The sequence below is a fragment of the Drosophila novamexicana genome, unplaced genomic scaffold (assembly GCF_003285875.2).
Source record: "Drosophila novamexicana strain 15010-1031.04,08,12 unplaced genomic scaffold, DnovRS2.1 tig00000008-arrow-pilon, whole genome shotgun sequence".
Lineage (NCBI taxonomy): Eukaryota > Metazoa > Arthropoda > Insecta > Diptera > Drosophilidae > Drosophila > Drosophila novamexicana.
In genome coordinates this window covers 6,110,913-6,125,121 of record NW_020824765.1, presented here as the reverse complement: position 1 = coordinate 6,125,121, position 14,209 = coordinate 6,110,913, and the positions used below count along the sequence as shown (strand labels likewise).

General features: G+C 38.9%; 2 protein-coding genes across 3 annotated transcripts; both read right to left on the bottom strand.

The window, feature by feature from the left end:
- Positions 1-1,421: 1,421 nt before the first annotated feature.
- Positions 1,422-2,562, bottom strand: LOC115762461 (fibrous sheath CABYR-binding protein-like). Of its 2 annotated transcripts, XM_030704683.1 has the most exons (3): positions 2,127-2,562; positions 1,800-2,064; positions 1,422-1,763 (listed from the first exon to the last, which is right to left on the bottom strand). In XM_030704683.1, exons 1-3 carry the CDS (start codon positions 2,493-2,495, stop codon positions 1,507-1,509), a joined length of 891 nt encoding a protein of 296 aa, XP_030560543.1. In that variant the 5' UTR covers positions 2,496-2,562; the 3' UTR covers positions 1,422-1,506. The 2 variants fall into 2 exon arrangements, with proteins under 2 accessions (XP_030560543.1, XP_030560533.1); XM_030704673.1 differs by having other exon boundaries at positions 1,422-2,064.
- Positions 2,563-5,670: 3,108 nt separating this feature from the next.
- On the bottom strand, positions 5,671-7,353 carry LOC115758406 (mucin-2-like). Its single transcript, XM_030699057.1, has 2 exons — positions 6,940-7,353; positions 5,671-6,867 (listed from the first exon to the last, which is right to left on the bottom strand). The coding sequence occupies exons 1-2, from the start codon at positions 7,303-7,305 to the stop codon at positions 6,232-6,234; spliced, it is 1,002 nt and encodes a 333-aa protein (XP_030554917.1). The 5' UTR covers positions 7,306-7,353; the 3' UTR covers positions 5,671-6,231.
- Between the last annotated feature and the right edge of the window lie 6,856 nt (positions 7,354-14,209).

The window sequence follows — 14,209 nt, the reverse complement described above, 5'->3', positions numbered from 1 at the left end:
CTTCTTGGATACCTCCATCCATTCTCCCCGCAATACAAAAAAAGTAGAAGCAACAGCCTGGAAATTTGCTATGTACACATATTCATGAAAAACATGCAGCAATCGTAGGAGTTATTGAACATGAAATTTTGAATAGCATGCCGCAGCCGGAAGAAGCCGCTTTAATATATTCATTCTAAAATTTATATTGTGCTTTATTTTATGTGCTTTATTTTGAAGAATTCAAGGCGTGCTGCTTAATGTTTACATATTATATTAAGTAAGGGGGACAGGGGATTTTGTAGTCGAGCATTCTCGATCAAATACCTAGTACTTTTATCATGGAATGAGTTAAAGCGAAAGAAAGTAAATTAAGTAAAATGTTGCGCGTTTTCTATAGACTAGACAATTCCAATCTGCAGCATAATTTAAAGTTGTTTTTTCATTTATTGATATAAACAAGCAAGAGGTTCTAGTCGGGAGCTCCCGACTAGGGTATACCGTGAATCCCCCTTCTTCCAACATCAAATGAATATATATATTCTATTTTAGAAGCTATATATCAAGTTTGGTGACTCTAGCTCTTATTATTTACCAAAATTGCCCAAAAAACAGGATATCTATATCGATTTTTATCGATTGCTTGGAAACGGAGTAAGTTATCGATTATCGGAAACAAACTCGATCTGCGCGGGAGCTAGGAGCATCTACATCTAAAATTTCAGTCTCTAGCTCTTATAGGTTCTGAGATCCTTGCGTTCATGCATACGGACGGACGGACGGACGGACGGACAGACAGACAGACGGACATGGCTAGATGGATATATGAAACCACCTGGTGATGCCCGGCCATAACCGGTCCAATTGAAAGTGTGAATATTTAAATACGTCAATAATATATTTAATAAAATATTTAAAAACGAGTTTAAAATCCTGCGAATAAAGAATCATGATTTACGTCCCATTTTATTCCCATGGTGTTCAGTGTTGAAGTCAAGACGTATCCATTCAAGTTGAATGGATTCACGAAAGAGGTATCAAGTAAATTTTCACAAGTCTGAAACGAATTTTCATAAAAATCCCTGGTAATTTTTGACCCACATTTCCATTTATTCCACGGACTGAGACTGTCTCCGTGTGAAAGTACCCTTATATACATTTTAGAAAAGAGCTTTGAAAATGACTTTGATTTAATTTTTCCACACTACAGTAAAAATTAAAATAATTCCAGATTGGGCTGTGCGTATATCAAATTTAGATTCAGATTTATTTGTAGGAAATGATTTATAATCATACCAATTAATTATCTACAATAAATATATCATATATTTTTTCCGTTCTAATTGTTGAAACTTTATTGAAGCCATATAAAATATTGAACAATTAAAGGCGGAATTTGTGAGCTTTATAGTTAGGATGATTTGGCCATAGAAAAAGTCAAGTTGTCTTTATAAATAATATATGTATTTAAGTTGTTAAGTACTGATATTTATACTGTTGCGCACTTGACCTATTCTAAATGCTCGCTTAATGGCGGTTGAACCATTTCTTCATTTCATCCATCATCTGCTTCAGCTTGTTCTGTTGCTCAGACAAGCTGGACAAATCCTCCTCGGGTAAACCGCCAGCTGTGGTTGGTCCTGGTGTCGATTCAGCTGGAGCAGCTGTGGTTGGTCCTGGAGTCGATTCAGCTGGAGCAGCTGTGGTTGGTCCTGGAGTCGATTCAGCTGGAGCAGCTGTGGTTGGTCCTGGAGTCGATTCAGCTGGAGCAGCTGTGGTTGGTCCTGGAGTCGATTCAGCTGGAGCAGCTGTGGTTGGTCCTGGAGTCGATTCAGCTGGAGCAGTTGTGGGAGCAGCTGTGGGAGCAGTAGTGGGAGCAGATGTGGTTGTCAATGGCTCAAGACCCGCCAGACACCTATCCAAGTTTTCATAGGTGGCCGCCGTATTCTCAACATAGGCGCGCTCCGATTTGTTGGTGCATTCATACTGGACAATATCAATCAGACGGTACTCCTCGCGCACCTGAGCCAACAGCTCCGCCGAGTTGGCCGAGATCGTGTACATGACCTTGGTATTGTCGCTGCCCTGTAAATTGAAATGGGCCAAGTGAAGTAATCCATTTGAATTGAAGAGTGCATTCAACTTACGGCTTGCGAGTAGCACTCAAAGTAGTCAATGGCTGCTGTGCTTTGACTGCACGTCGTGAGAGCCTCGCAGGCAGAGGTCGCTTCAGAATCGATCTGGTTGCGATCATCCTTGGTGTTGTCATCGATGCCCAGGCGAGATGCGTCAGCCGTCGCCAGGCACTGGGCGTAGGCTTTCTGGAAATCCTGGGATATGTCGTTCAGTAAGGGCAGATAAGTGTCGAAGCAGGACAGCGAGCGTGCGGGATTATCTTGGCTAAGATCGCGGGATTTCATCATAAACTGCATTAGGCCAACATCGGGCAACAGCGACTTGGGCAGCGCCTGGCTCAGGCCAATGGCCAAAAGCAATACACACACTTTGGCATACATTTTGTGAATTGTTAACACTTCGTTTTTTTTTTTTTTTGCTTAACACTGTTTTTGATTCGTTTACTGCGAACGTCGGACTCGTTATTGTGGTAATGGAAAGGCGACTTCAATATTTATAGGCCCGCCGCTCAAGTGTTGCCATACATAAAATCGGATGGTGTACTATACGTATTGTATATATGTACTTGTCATATTATGGCTGTGTTATTACTTTAGATTTGGCTCTATCACTTGAGCTATCACCTTATCAATGCTAGCGGCTGGCATTATCATTCTTATCATTTGGCTAGCTTGGTGAAAAACATTTCCAATGAAACAATTAAACAGTTGCCGACTACTCCCCGATCGCGTCACAGCAATCTTGGGAATCTTTATAAACCCCTAAAGAACATGGCACTGCAAGTAAATAAATATTTATACAAACCCGAACAGTTTGTACAAATCTTAGAGTTTCTCAGAAAACAATATCATATCTGGGTCTGCTAGACCATGATATTTCAGTATAATCTCAGGTTTGGCAAGTGTCACATCCTGAACCTCTTCTATATATAGTACTATATCTAGCGCTGTCTCGCCTTTGATAGATTGAAGCTTTGCTATTTTAAGCATTTATCATAAATCAATCTATCAAGTGTTTATTCAATACACATATTTGTATTATTAATTTTTCATTTGAGAAATAAATAGCAATTAAAAAACTTTTAGTTGCCCACTTAATACTGGCTTTGCTTGATTCCATATCTGTTGCAGTCTGCCATTGGTCAGCTCCCTTATCAGCTGGTCAGCCAACCATACTCCGAGATAAGCTCACTATTGGTTAAATACAAATATTTATTATTATGCTGAAAATTCCTGGTTGATATTCCCATTACATGCCCACAAAAATGTCTAGCCAAATACTTGAATATCTGTTTGTTTTATTTTATTTACTTTTTAACTTATGCTTTACATTATCATGATAGTTGGTCGTTGCTCGTTGTACTTAACCCATTAAACCCTACACGAATCTAATCTCGGTGCGTGTCGTCTTCAGTCGCTTATCATGCCACGTGCAGTGCCAAAACAATAAAAACAATAAATAAAAAATAATTTAGAATAAGTTATAAATCGATGGTCATCGCGTTTGTGATTCATTTAACTTAATTGGTTTTCAACAAGGTCAATATAAATTGCAAATACGTATGAGCTAGCTATTTTTATTTTTATATTTCCTTTATGCGCATGGCATTTATTTCTGGGTATTAGATAAGTGTGCAGTTTTGACTTAATTCTTAAGTGCCCTGAAGGGTTTTGTACACAATGTACAATCGCTTTTCAGACAGCATACACATTAGGTGAGGTTAGTTTATGCCAGTTTTGATAACCACTTAATGGCTTACTCGTAATCGTATAAACCACTTCAATCACTTTGTGGCTTCCATGCAGCAGGTCACAGGTTCAAATCAATCAAGTATATAGAAAGAATATTGTAGAAGTAATTGTTGGCTCTCTGCTACTAAATACTCTTGCACAAAATTATTCCGCCAATCTTATCAAGAATTGTTAAGACTTCGATTGAAGATTCGAACCAGTAAAATTCTATTCCCTAAAATTCTAGCTAGTTATATACAAGCGTGAACTCTAGATTTGTTTCAAGCTGTAGTTATTCACATATTTTTTAAAATTTTAATGAATCGGTTCAAGTTTGCTTTACAGCAAAGTCGTTCATATTTTTACGCTCAGGTTGAAGGCAACATTTAAACTATGTTTAAAGTTCGCATATAACAAAACGCAACGTTAGCATATAAACGCAACGTTTGTTTATACTTTGGTGCTTAAACCATTTTATTTTTACCCATACAGAGCATATTATAATTTTGTCATGAAATGTGTAAAGCATAGAGGGAGACATATACGACCCATATATTCTGTTTTCCAAGATATTTTCAGCAAAGTTAGCATTCACGAGCTTCACTGTTCTCAAATATCTGCAAAAAGGGTAAAAAGTCCTTGGCGTGTCGAAGATTGCCTCTCTTTCTCGTTATACTTTTAATTTGGTTAACTTATGTGCAGCTGGTTTCATTTAAGATTGGGTTGTTCTGCCAGGCTAAGACAGGTTCGAAGCTGGCCTTGTTAAGCCTTGTTATGCAGACATCGCATTAATTCTAGATTTCATGATAACACCTTTATCATCGCCTAAGACTTGGCTGTTTCTCAATTATATATTTTTTGCTGTATTGTTTTGAAGCTCTTCAAATCTGTTTTGATCAGTTATGCGACTTAGAACTCACTGGGAGAAGCAGCTCTCGTAGGATGCATAGCTTTTCTATACCTAAAAGAAAACTGCAAGTTCTAGAATGCTTTTTTAATTATTTTATTTGTCTTCAAGGTTTTGTTTGCATGAGCATATTTATCGCAAGTGCTGCCAAATCTTCTCACCTGCAGCGGCTGCTGCTGCTGCGCACAAAGCGAGGGGCGTGGCAGCTGCTAATTTGCATATCTTAATTGCGTTCTTTGTGCGCAACCATTTTCAACGAGCCAGGCAAACAGAACTCGAACTGCATTAACATTTCACACACACACGCACGCACACCTCCACACACACCCAGAAAATTTGCAACTAAGCAACGCTTTAAATCAGCTGCTGGCTGCATCCTGTGGCAAGGACACGCGGCCCTGGCGACAGCTATTGCCTGATTTTTAGGGCTAATGTTTGTGTGTGCGCGTGGGCAGGTGTGTGTGTTTGAGTGTGTGTGCCTACATTTCTAATTTGTTTTAATTGCAGTGACAACAATGCCGCAGGCAACAACAATCAACAGCCAAAGCCAAAGCAAACGCAAACGCAATTAAATTTAAATGAAAAACACCGCTGGTCCAAAAGAAAGCAACTGTTTAATTAACTGTAAAATGCTCGGACTTAAAGCCAGCCAATTGGAATTTCATTTATTTAGTCCGGGCCAAAGCTGATCCTAGCTCGAAACTGTGCTAAACCTTCAAGGGCAGCGGCAAGTTCGAATACTTTGTCAAAGGATATGCAACATCTTAGCGTATATTTAATACCCTATACTCTCAGGTTGGCTAAAAGTGTGGCATAATCAACTATGAACAGCATATGCAGGCAATTGAAATATTTACAGACAATACTTGAAACCAAAGTCAACAGCATGCGATACATATACCAAATATTTTTATTACGAAATGTGTAACTCCTAGGAACAGACGTCTGCATATATTCTTAATCAATCAATATTTTATCAGAAAATCTTTTTTATTTTTTTAGATATACCAACCTTTTTATTTGTAACTTTCACTATTTCGTGTGCTCATTCACCAAATAACAATAGCCATCACAGCAATTTTCCTTACAATTCAATTCAACAATTTAGTTATTTTAAAATAATTAATTCTACACTAAGACTGTGTACAGGGCATCTGCTAGTCAGTCAGTCATCGGCATACCAACTAGTTTATATCGACAAGCGTTAATTATGTAAGTTATACTTGCGGAGTTGCAATTGGTTTAGTTAAGTTTGCCATTGAAGTTGTCGGCTGGGCTTGGCCTATGTCAATATTTGGTCAACATTTCCATAAAATTGCTTTTTCTTTACTTTTCCTTTTACTGTCTCTTTGCTGTGGGGATCCCCCGCCCAAACGAGATTACAAAAGTTTGCGGCCCTCTTTCAGACCCAATGATAGCCAATGTTTGCCAGTTTGTTACCTATTTTAATGCAGGGCGCTGCTACATAAACCATGTTGTCTAGTGTAGCAGAGAATGCAGCACCTTTTTCAGCTCAGAGCTCAGGCTCGGCTGGTAACCAGGTGCGGCAGAAGTTGTGGGCGTAGCCGTAGTTAAAGCCGTAGTGAACGTAACAGGAGCAGATGTAGTCTTTGGTCTTTTACCAGGAGCTTTTGTGGTCCTTCGCGGGAATCGAGTTGTTTTAATTGGAGCTGAGGAACTTGTAGCTGGTTCTGGTGTAGTTGTAACTGGAACTGATGTTGTCTTAACTGGAACTGAGGTACGCGTAACTGGAACCGAAGTAGTCGGTTCTGGAACTGGTTCTGGTGTGGTTTTCACTGGAACTGATGTAGTCTCAGCTGGTGCTGAGGTACTTGTAACTGGAATTGGTGTAGTTGTTTTTCGAACTGGAACTGAACTAGTCGTATCAGTTGTGGTCGTTGTTGTTGTGGTTTTTATCGGCACTGGTTCATTGCCCATCAGGCAACCTTGTAGATTGACATAAGCCTGATCCGTGCTCAGCTCATAGTTGCGCTTCGATTCACTCATGCACTGTTCCTCTGTGAACTGAATCATTTGAATGCGCTGCTGAAGCTGGCCGTAATATTGGCTGGCTGTGTTCGAAATGTTGTACATGATTTTGGCATCGCTGGTGCCCTATTAATCAAATATAAATACAAACGTAAAGTTTATTACAAATTAAATTATAAACAATTTTGATCCACTTACCACCCCTGAGTAGCAGGCCAGACTTGTCAAGCTATCCAATTGATTATTACAATTATCTATTAATTCGCAGGCGTTCGCCGCACTGTTGTTCAAAGAGCTCAGGACAGGCTTAAAGCTCTCATCCGCCAGCGAGATCTGGAGCTGCGATGTATTCTGGCAGGCCTGGAACTCCTGTTCGTATTGCTGTAGTAGCTGATCGAAGATCTCGCTGTAATACTGGAAGCATTCCAGGGAACGTGTCGGGTTGTCCTGCTGCAGCTCGCTGGTACTGCGAATGGCCTGCAAAAGCTTCGATTCACCCAATCTTTGACTGGGCGTGGCACAGACAGCGATAGCCATACAGGCAAGCAAGGTAAACGAAAACATTTTAGTATTTTTTTTTTTTTTGTTTTTTTTGATGTGCCACACGTTTACCGCGTTGTCGTTCGCTGCAGACTTTGGTGGCAACTAAAGGTACCCACGTTTTTATAGGCGGCAAATGTGTTGAATGTCAAAAGCGAATGAAATATGCCAAAGGCTTTGGCCTTTAAGTTATGATAAGCTGATATGATATAAACATCAAATTACCCTACACCAATGATAGCTTATATTTTTGGGCCTCATATGTATTGATTAGTTATATTTAAACTAAAAGAAACTGTTATCAAAATGAAACCCTTACAGAAAAACTTCTGCATAATTGAAGATAAGATTTATGTGTGAATGTATCGGTTATTTTTAGCTTTACGATTACGATATGTTAGTTTACAATTTAAATATGCGAACATGAGCTTCTAAAGCGCACTTAAGCTTTGATTTACAATTAAGTTAAAGTTGATCTTACTTAGAGTCCAAAGCTCATTTTGAAGTATAGCTTTGAGGTGCTTTCAAAGCTCATTTCATAGTTATCTCTTCTATTTTTCGCAGATTTAACAAACTTTTTTTAAGTTAACGCACCTTAGATGAATAGCTCAATGATGCAACTGTCCTATTTTAATGAATGCTTTCATGTGCTTTCAAAGCTGTTTCCCTTTTTAAAACTTTTACGCAGTTAAGGTTGAAGAGCTTGACTTACCAGCTGGCCTTTGAAAGCTCTAATGAGCTGTTTTTAAAGCTATCCCTTCCTTTTGTCGAAGAGTAAACGAACTTAATTTTTATGGAATCTTTCATGTGCTTTCCGGGCTATATCTACAGGTATCCCTTTTCTTTTTTAAGAGCAAACGAATTTTGTAAGCTAAAATATTTTAAAAAGGGTATCCACCAGCGAAGCGCAGCGCATTAATTGGCTAGATCGTTGGACTTTCCATCAATTTCAATTGATTTAATTTAAATACCATTTTATCTTTGAATGCCTTGTTTTTGTTATCGAACTAAGCCATTCGATACATTTATCAGGCATTAAGCATTGCGCAACGAATAACTGAAACACCGTGGGTGAACCCTCTCGAGTGGCTGACTAAGCACTCGAAATGTTTCCGTTTCGATTCACAAATGCCGAACATCTTATCTATACAGAAGTGTCAGAGAACTGTCTGGATAGGTAGAAAATATATATTCGAATAACAATAGACTCTGCAATTCCCGACAATTTGCGGACGATTTCGTTGGAACAAGCAAAACGAACGCTAACTCCAGCTAATTGCAAAATCAAATTCGGGGAAATTAAACAATAAGCTAAGATAGACAACGAGGCACTTGACATAATGCGTCGCTCATAAAGAGCGACAGAAATGCGCATAAAAATTTCCATTCTCCCTTCCGACTGCTGAATTAAGCGTAATTCATTTCCATTTTCGCGCGATGTCAGTATTATTTTTCAATCCCCCTCCATCCCATTTGTCCGCAGCTGCCGTCGCTTGCAATGCATTTTCAATTTTCCAATTTCAGCGCCCTCGTTGTTTGATGCATGTCGGAGCTTTTGCTAGCTCGTGGCACCACCGGGCGTATGATTAATATTATTTACTTAAAAGCAAATGCCACGCCTTCCGACTGCACTGCATACTAAACGCGCTGCAGTTGGCAGTTGAAGTTTCAGATGCAGCTGCAGCTGCATAACGAGTGGGGCAGCAACTGCAGCGGGCGCCCCAGGCAGCCATTTTCAAGAGCTGTCAGCGGAAATGAAGTCGTGGCAAATGCACCATCGCCTGCTCGACATTGAGTTACGTTGAGTTAACTCCTGATGGATTGTCAGACATCAGGGCACTAAGCGGCCAACAACTGAGCGTCAGACCGTGCCTTAACTACTGCTCGTAGTGTAATTGGTGGCTGAGTGGGCCAACAGCATGTGTTTTGTTTTTGGCCATAAGCGCTTGCAATAACAGTCGATGTCATTCATGAGTCAGCCTGTCATGGGGTCACTTCCAAGTGATCCTCACCTTTGATAAGCTGTTTACTATTCATTTGCGACCATTTTTTATCAATACCTATTTTAAGTACCATAATTAAAACAACTGCTGTGAGTAACATGCGATTTGTTCTAGTATTCTGTGATAATATGTCCAACTTTGTGGGCGATAATTAATTTTCAGCATGTAGTAGTATTCCCCATAGCTACTCGTAGAAACACTTCAGTGGACAGTGGCATGTGGGGAATTACAAGCTCTTGGAAGATAAGATTTTATAGAAATTTACGGAATTTACTGCATGATTAAATATAAATCTGTTATAATATATGGCACATATGGGTTGTAAATTCAAAAGTGCCGAATAGTAGCGAGCCCCAGCTGTGCTTGTTTTATATGTATTACTCATACGCATGTCAGTCGCCCTTCTCTGCGATTCTCATGGCGTCAAGCTGTGATAAAATTCGTATAGTAAATTCATGTCATGTTAAATTGGTACAACTTGTGTATTTCTAAAACCTTAGCACGGAATTCCCAATGACTATGCATCCAAAACTTTCCAAGACCGTAAATTAGACAAATTTTGATAAGCCAGAATTCTTAAATTTATAGCATGCCCATTAAAATCAGAATATTTAATGTATTGAGATTTTTTCGCCTTTATCAGCCCCAAAAATTTAATGCCAATATTATTTATTTTATGGTTTTCCTGATTTTTGATTGTAAGATAACCTATTTCCGTATTCGCAACAATAATTAGCAGTGATTTGGGATTCACAAGCCTTTGAAGATTATACATTTTATAGACTAATAGTTCTAGCTGTATCGGCAGGCTATAGTATGTATTTGCTTCGTTCAAAACATGATTTATAGCAAAAATAAAATTAAAAAATCCATTGTGATTCACAAGTTCTTAAAGATAAGAGCTTAATTAAATATTGATAACTTGCAGTTCTACAGAAACTTATTTAATTTATTGCAGTATAAATCAAGAATTTTCCAGCCTTAACAATCGAATGCCCGCATTGCAGTATTAATTTTGATTATTATTTTCCTTGGCTCCTGATAGGCACTTTGATATGTTGCCGATGGCTATCAGCGTGTAATTAAAAATGCCTAATATAATTAGACAATGGGTGGGCAAGGGATTGGGGAAGATAACAAACGTGTGTATTTGGTAATAATTCCTAATGAACTACGCGGTAATATAATTTCCGATAATTATTTTTACAACAAGCATTACGTATACGCACTGATGTCACTGTTGTTATTATTATTTGTATATACTTGAATGCAACTGGGCGAGTCGATGGGTGGTTAGGGTACGGGTCCGCGTCCGCGTCCGAGTCCGGACAAATTGTTGTGCGGCAATAACAAAAGATTTTACGATTGCAATAACAAGAAGTGCGCGCAATTAAACACGCTCTCAATCTGAATGGATGTGAATGGAAACGTGGTTAGATGTGGATGGATGTGGCTTGGTTTTGTGGGCTGATTTGACGCGGATGCTCGACAAGAGTCGAGCCAGTGCAGCCATGTGAAACAGAAATAGAAACAGAAATAGAAATGGAGTTAGAAATAGAAATCGCAATTGTTGCTGGTTGGCTGAGCCATAAAACTAACCAGAGCTGGGGCACGCGTCGAGTTTATGAACGCGCGTGAAATTCAATTAAAACGCGTATTCAATATTAGTTGCACTGCGTGTCTGCTGTCTAAGCCATAAACAAGCTTATTGAATACTGTTGAAGGGCAACAACAAAATCAACAACAACAGCAAGAGCAGCAACACCCTCAGCAGCAGCAGCAACTACCACAGCAGCAGCCACTGGCAATGGCAATCATTTGGCTCCTGCTGGCGGTTTCACACAGTTTTTGATACCCTGCACGCTAACTAGTTGTTCAAGGGGTTGGCCAAACGTTGTTGTATTTTATGTTTGATTCTCAAAATATGAAATGTTCAAGCATTCGCCGGGGTGAGCTCATGATTCTTGAAAATAACTAAAGATAGAGTCTACATATTTGAAAGATATTTTATTCATCTTTTTTTATAGTTCATTTGGATTCTCTTTAATCCGCACTCAGCAACTATCAAAGTTAAGCTCTGCAAATTAAAGATGTAATTACTCATTTACTAAACATATTGTATTTAAACTAAATGACATGGTAAAACGCAGTTTTGGAAAGATAATTTTGAAAAAATCAGAGCTTGATGCATGGTAATTACCTGCCTTCAATAGAAAACGAAAATCTCCTTATGGCTTCTAGGTCTTAAAAGTGACACAGTAAAATAGTGGGTATCTGCCACGTCGTGCTCGCTATTCTCACGCTGCATTCCTTGTGAATTCCATTTTTGCGATAACTTTATATGTAAATGTCAATCGCAATAGTCAATAGTTTTCGTGTGTTTTATGCTTTGTGGGCGTTTGATTGCATGTGCGTCAATTTTTGCCGATTAGCCGGTTCATTCTGCCGGTTCTGTCTATAAAGATTATACGCTGATTATGATCCAGTTATCATATCAAAATAGCGCACATACCAACGAGTCACAGTGGCAGCGACAAAGACAGCGACGACTGTTGCGAAAATTAATTAAAGTACATGGCCATGAAAAATTTAATGAACTTGACGACAGACCAACAGACTGAAGAGTGTCAGCTTGTGCGACTGGCAGTGTCCACAAATTATAAATGTACTCAACATTTTATTGGCCAAGTGCAGAAAGAACGTTAACCTGACTAACTACCAACAGCCAACCGGCAAACTGGCAGCTACCAAATGGCAACTGGCAGCTAGCACAAAGTGCAGGCGGCAGTTGCAAAGAGTGCAGGCTGTTGCATATAATAATTGAAACTTTCGCCTTGTTGCACACACAACATGACCAGCTGGCAAGTGACTTGAGGCCCCTAGCCTTGTAGCCTGAGCGAGTGCACCGAATGGAATACTAGCTAATTAAATTTGTACTTTCTGTAATATTAGAAGAGCTGCATGCAGCTGACTGCAGAGTCGGACTTTGCGGCCTGTGTTGCATGTAATTGCTGCGGCATTTAATATTTGTTGTTGTTCTTGCTGCTGTCAAAGGCAAGCAGGAGGGCTTTGCTTTGAAGTCTACTTCGAGAATTTTATAACTCATAGCTCTAATTATTATTATTTCATACTTAGTTTGGCTGCCTGGTTATTAGGTATGTTCATGAGTACACTCACTTATTGCTCAACTAATTAGCTGGGCCTGTACCTGGTTACCCAAATATATAAAATTTCAAAGCGTCTCTATCCCTATTATTCATTACTAAGCACATTAAAACTAAGTCAACGCTGGGAGTTACATTTAATCTATATGTATAGATTACACAAGTTTGAAAAGAAAGCATTAAAAAACTACCCAGTCATAAAGTCGTGGACTACTATGCGTGAAGTCGCTGGTTTAAATCCAGCAGCTCTTTTTATTCACTGATTTTACTTAATTTTCTTAATTTATAAAAAAGAAAGATTTTTTTAAATTGAAAAAAACCAAGAAATTGAAACTATGCAACAGCAATAAAGATTTTTTTAATATTTTGGGTATTTTGGTAACAAAATAAATTATTTTGCCAGACACTAGAATTGTAATGAAAGCTTCATATAATTATTTACATTTATGTTCTTATATAATTATAAATTTAATATACATTTTTGCTGAAAACTAAATTCGCTTTAATTTTTAATTTAGACGTTATGCTTTTGCTGTGCCACCAAATCACAGAATTGTGCACAGAAAAATGCCAAAAATACCCGCAAAACAAGAAGGAAGCAAACTAAAAGACAGAAGAATGAGAAAACCCTAGAATTCGGAACCACAAAAGAATAAAGCGCACAAAGTTATCCCTTTTCCCTGGTTGGGCAATTATTTGAAGAACTTTAAGACGGCAACTGCAGGCCACACGGAAGAAGAATACCAGTAACAGAATAACAGAAAAAGAAACTACTGAAGGGCAATGTCTAAAATGAAAATGAGTGATGCAAAAGAGTCAAAAAGTTACTGCCCGGCTGCAGTAAGCCTTGCAACAACAAAGGCCACAAACCAAAAATGAAGTCAACTAAAAAATAGCTAAAAATGTTGGCGGCAGGAAGCAGGCAAGGAAGTTGCAGCCAACAAAGAAACAGCTCCAAAGTCTGCTCACAATAGTCACAGATGGCTTAATAAGTAAATAGACAATTTATATATTTTTCGAGTACTTCAAGTATGTGAGCGAAATGGGACAACATTTAAGGCCCAATTGCAAGTGCATGTCAAAATGTTAATTAGCTTGCAATTGAGTCTGGGCCAATATTAGCAGCAGCAGTTGTGATTGCCGTCAGCCCGGAGTGCTAGGGAAATAATAAAGGCAGCCAAAGCAAATATGTGAACTGAAACAGGCAACGGATTAGAAATTCGTGCTATATATGAGCTTGTGCATTGCCCCCGATGTGCTGAGCTGCAATTCATATGCAGTAGCTATTTGCAAGCTGCCCAAACAGCATACACACAACCGCAATCCCCCCACCACATTCCAGTTTCAGTGCCAGAGTCGAATTGTTGTTAACTGCCAGCCTTTAAATATACCTGGCTTGGCATTGGGCACTATGACAGCTACACGTAATGCTGTTCAAAAGGTGCAAAACTATTTGCACTATGGAATTCTGTTTAACATTCTCGGGCATCAAATATTTTACTCCGAATTGTCAATCGCATTCCATGCTGTGAAGCATGCCACAATTTGCAGCCAGCGACTGCGGCAAAACACATTTGTGTAGCATACTTTTCAGCGATTCAGCTACTGCGCCAAAAGCGCATTTCGGTATTTAAAAACTTCGTATATTGCGAGTATTGTTTCAGCAGTGCTTAAGCATTATTTGTGTGTATGTTTGTGTGTGTATATATGTATGTACGTATGAGTAATTGTATGTATATATGTATGGGGAATACATGTATG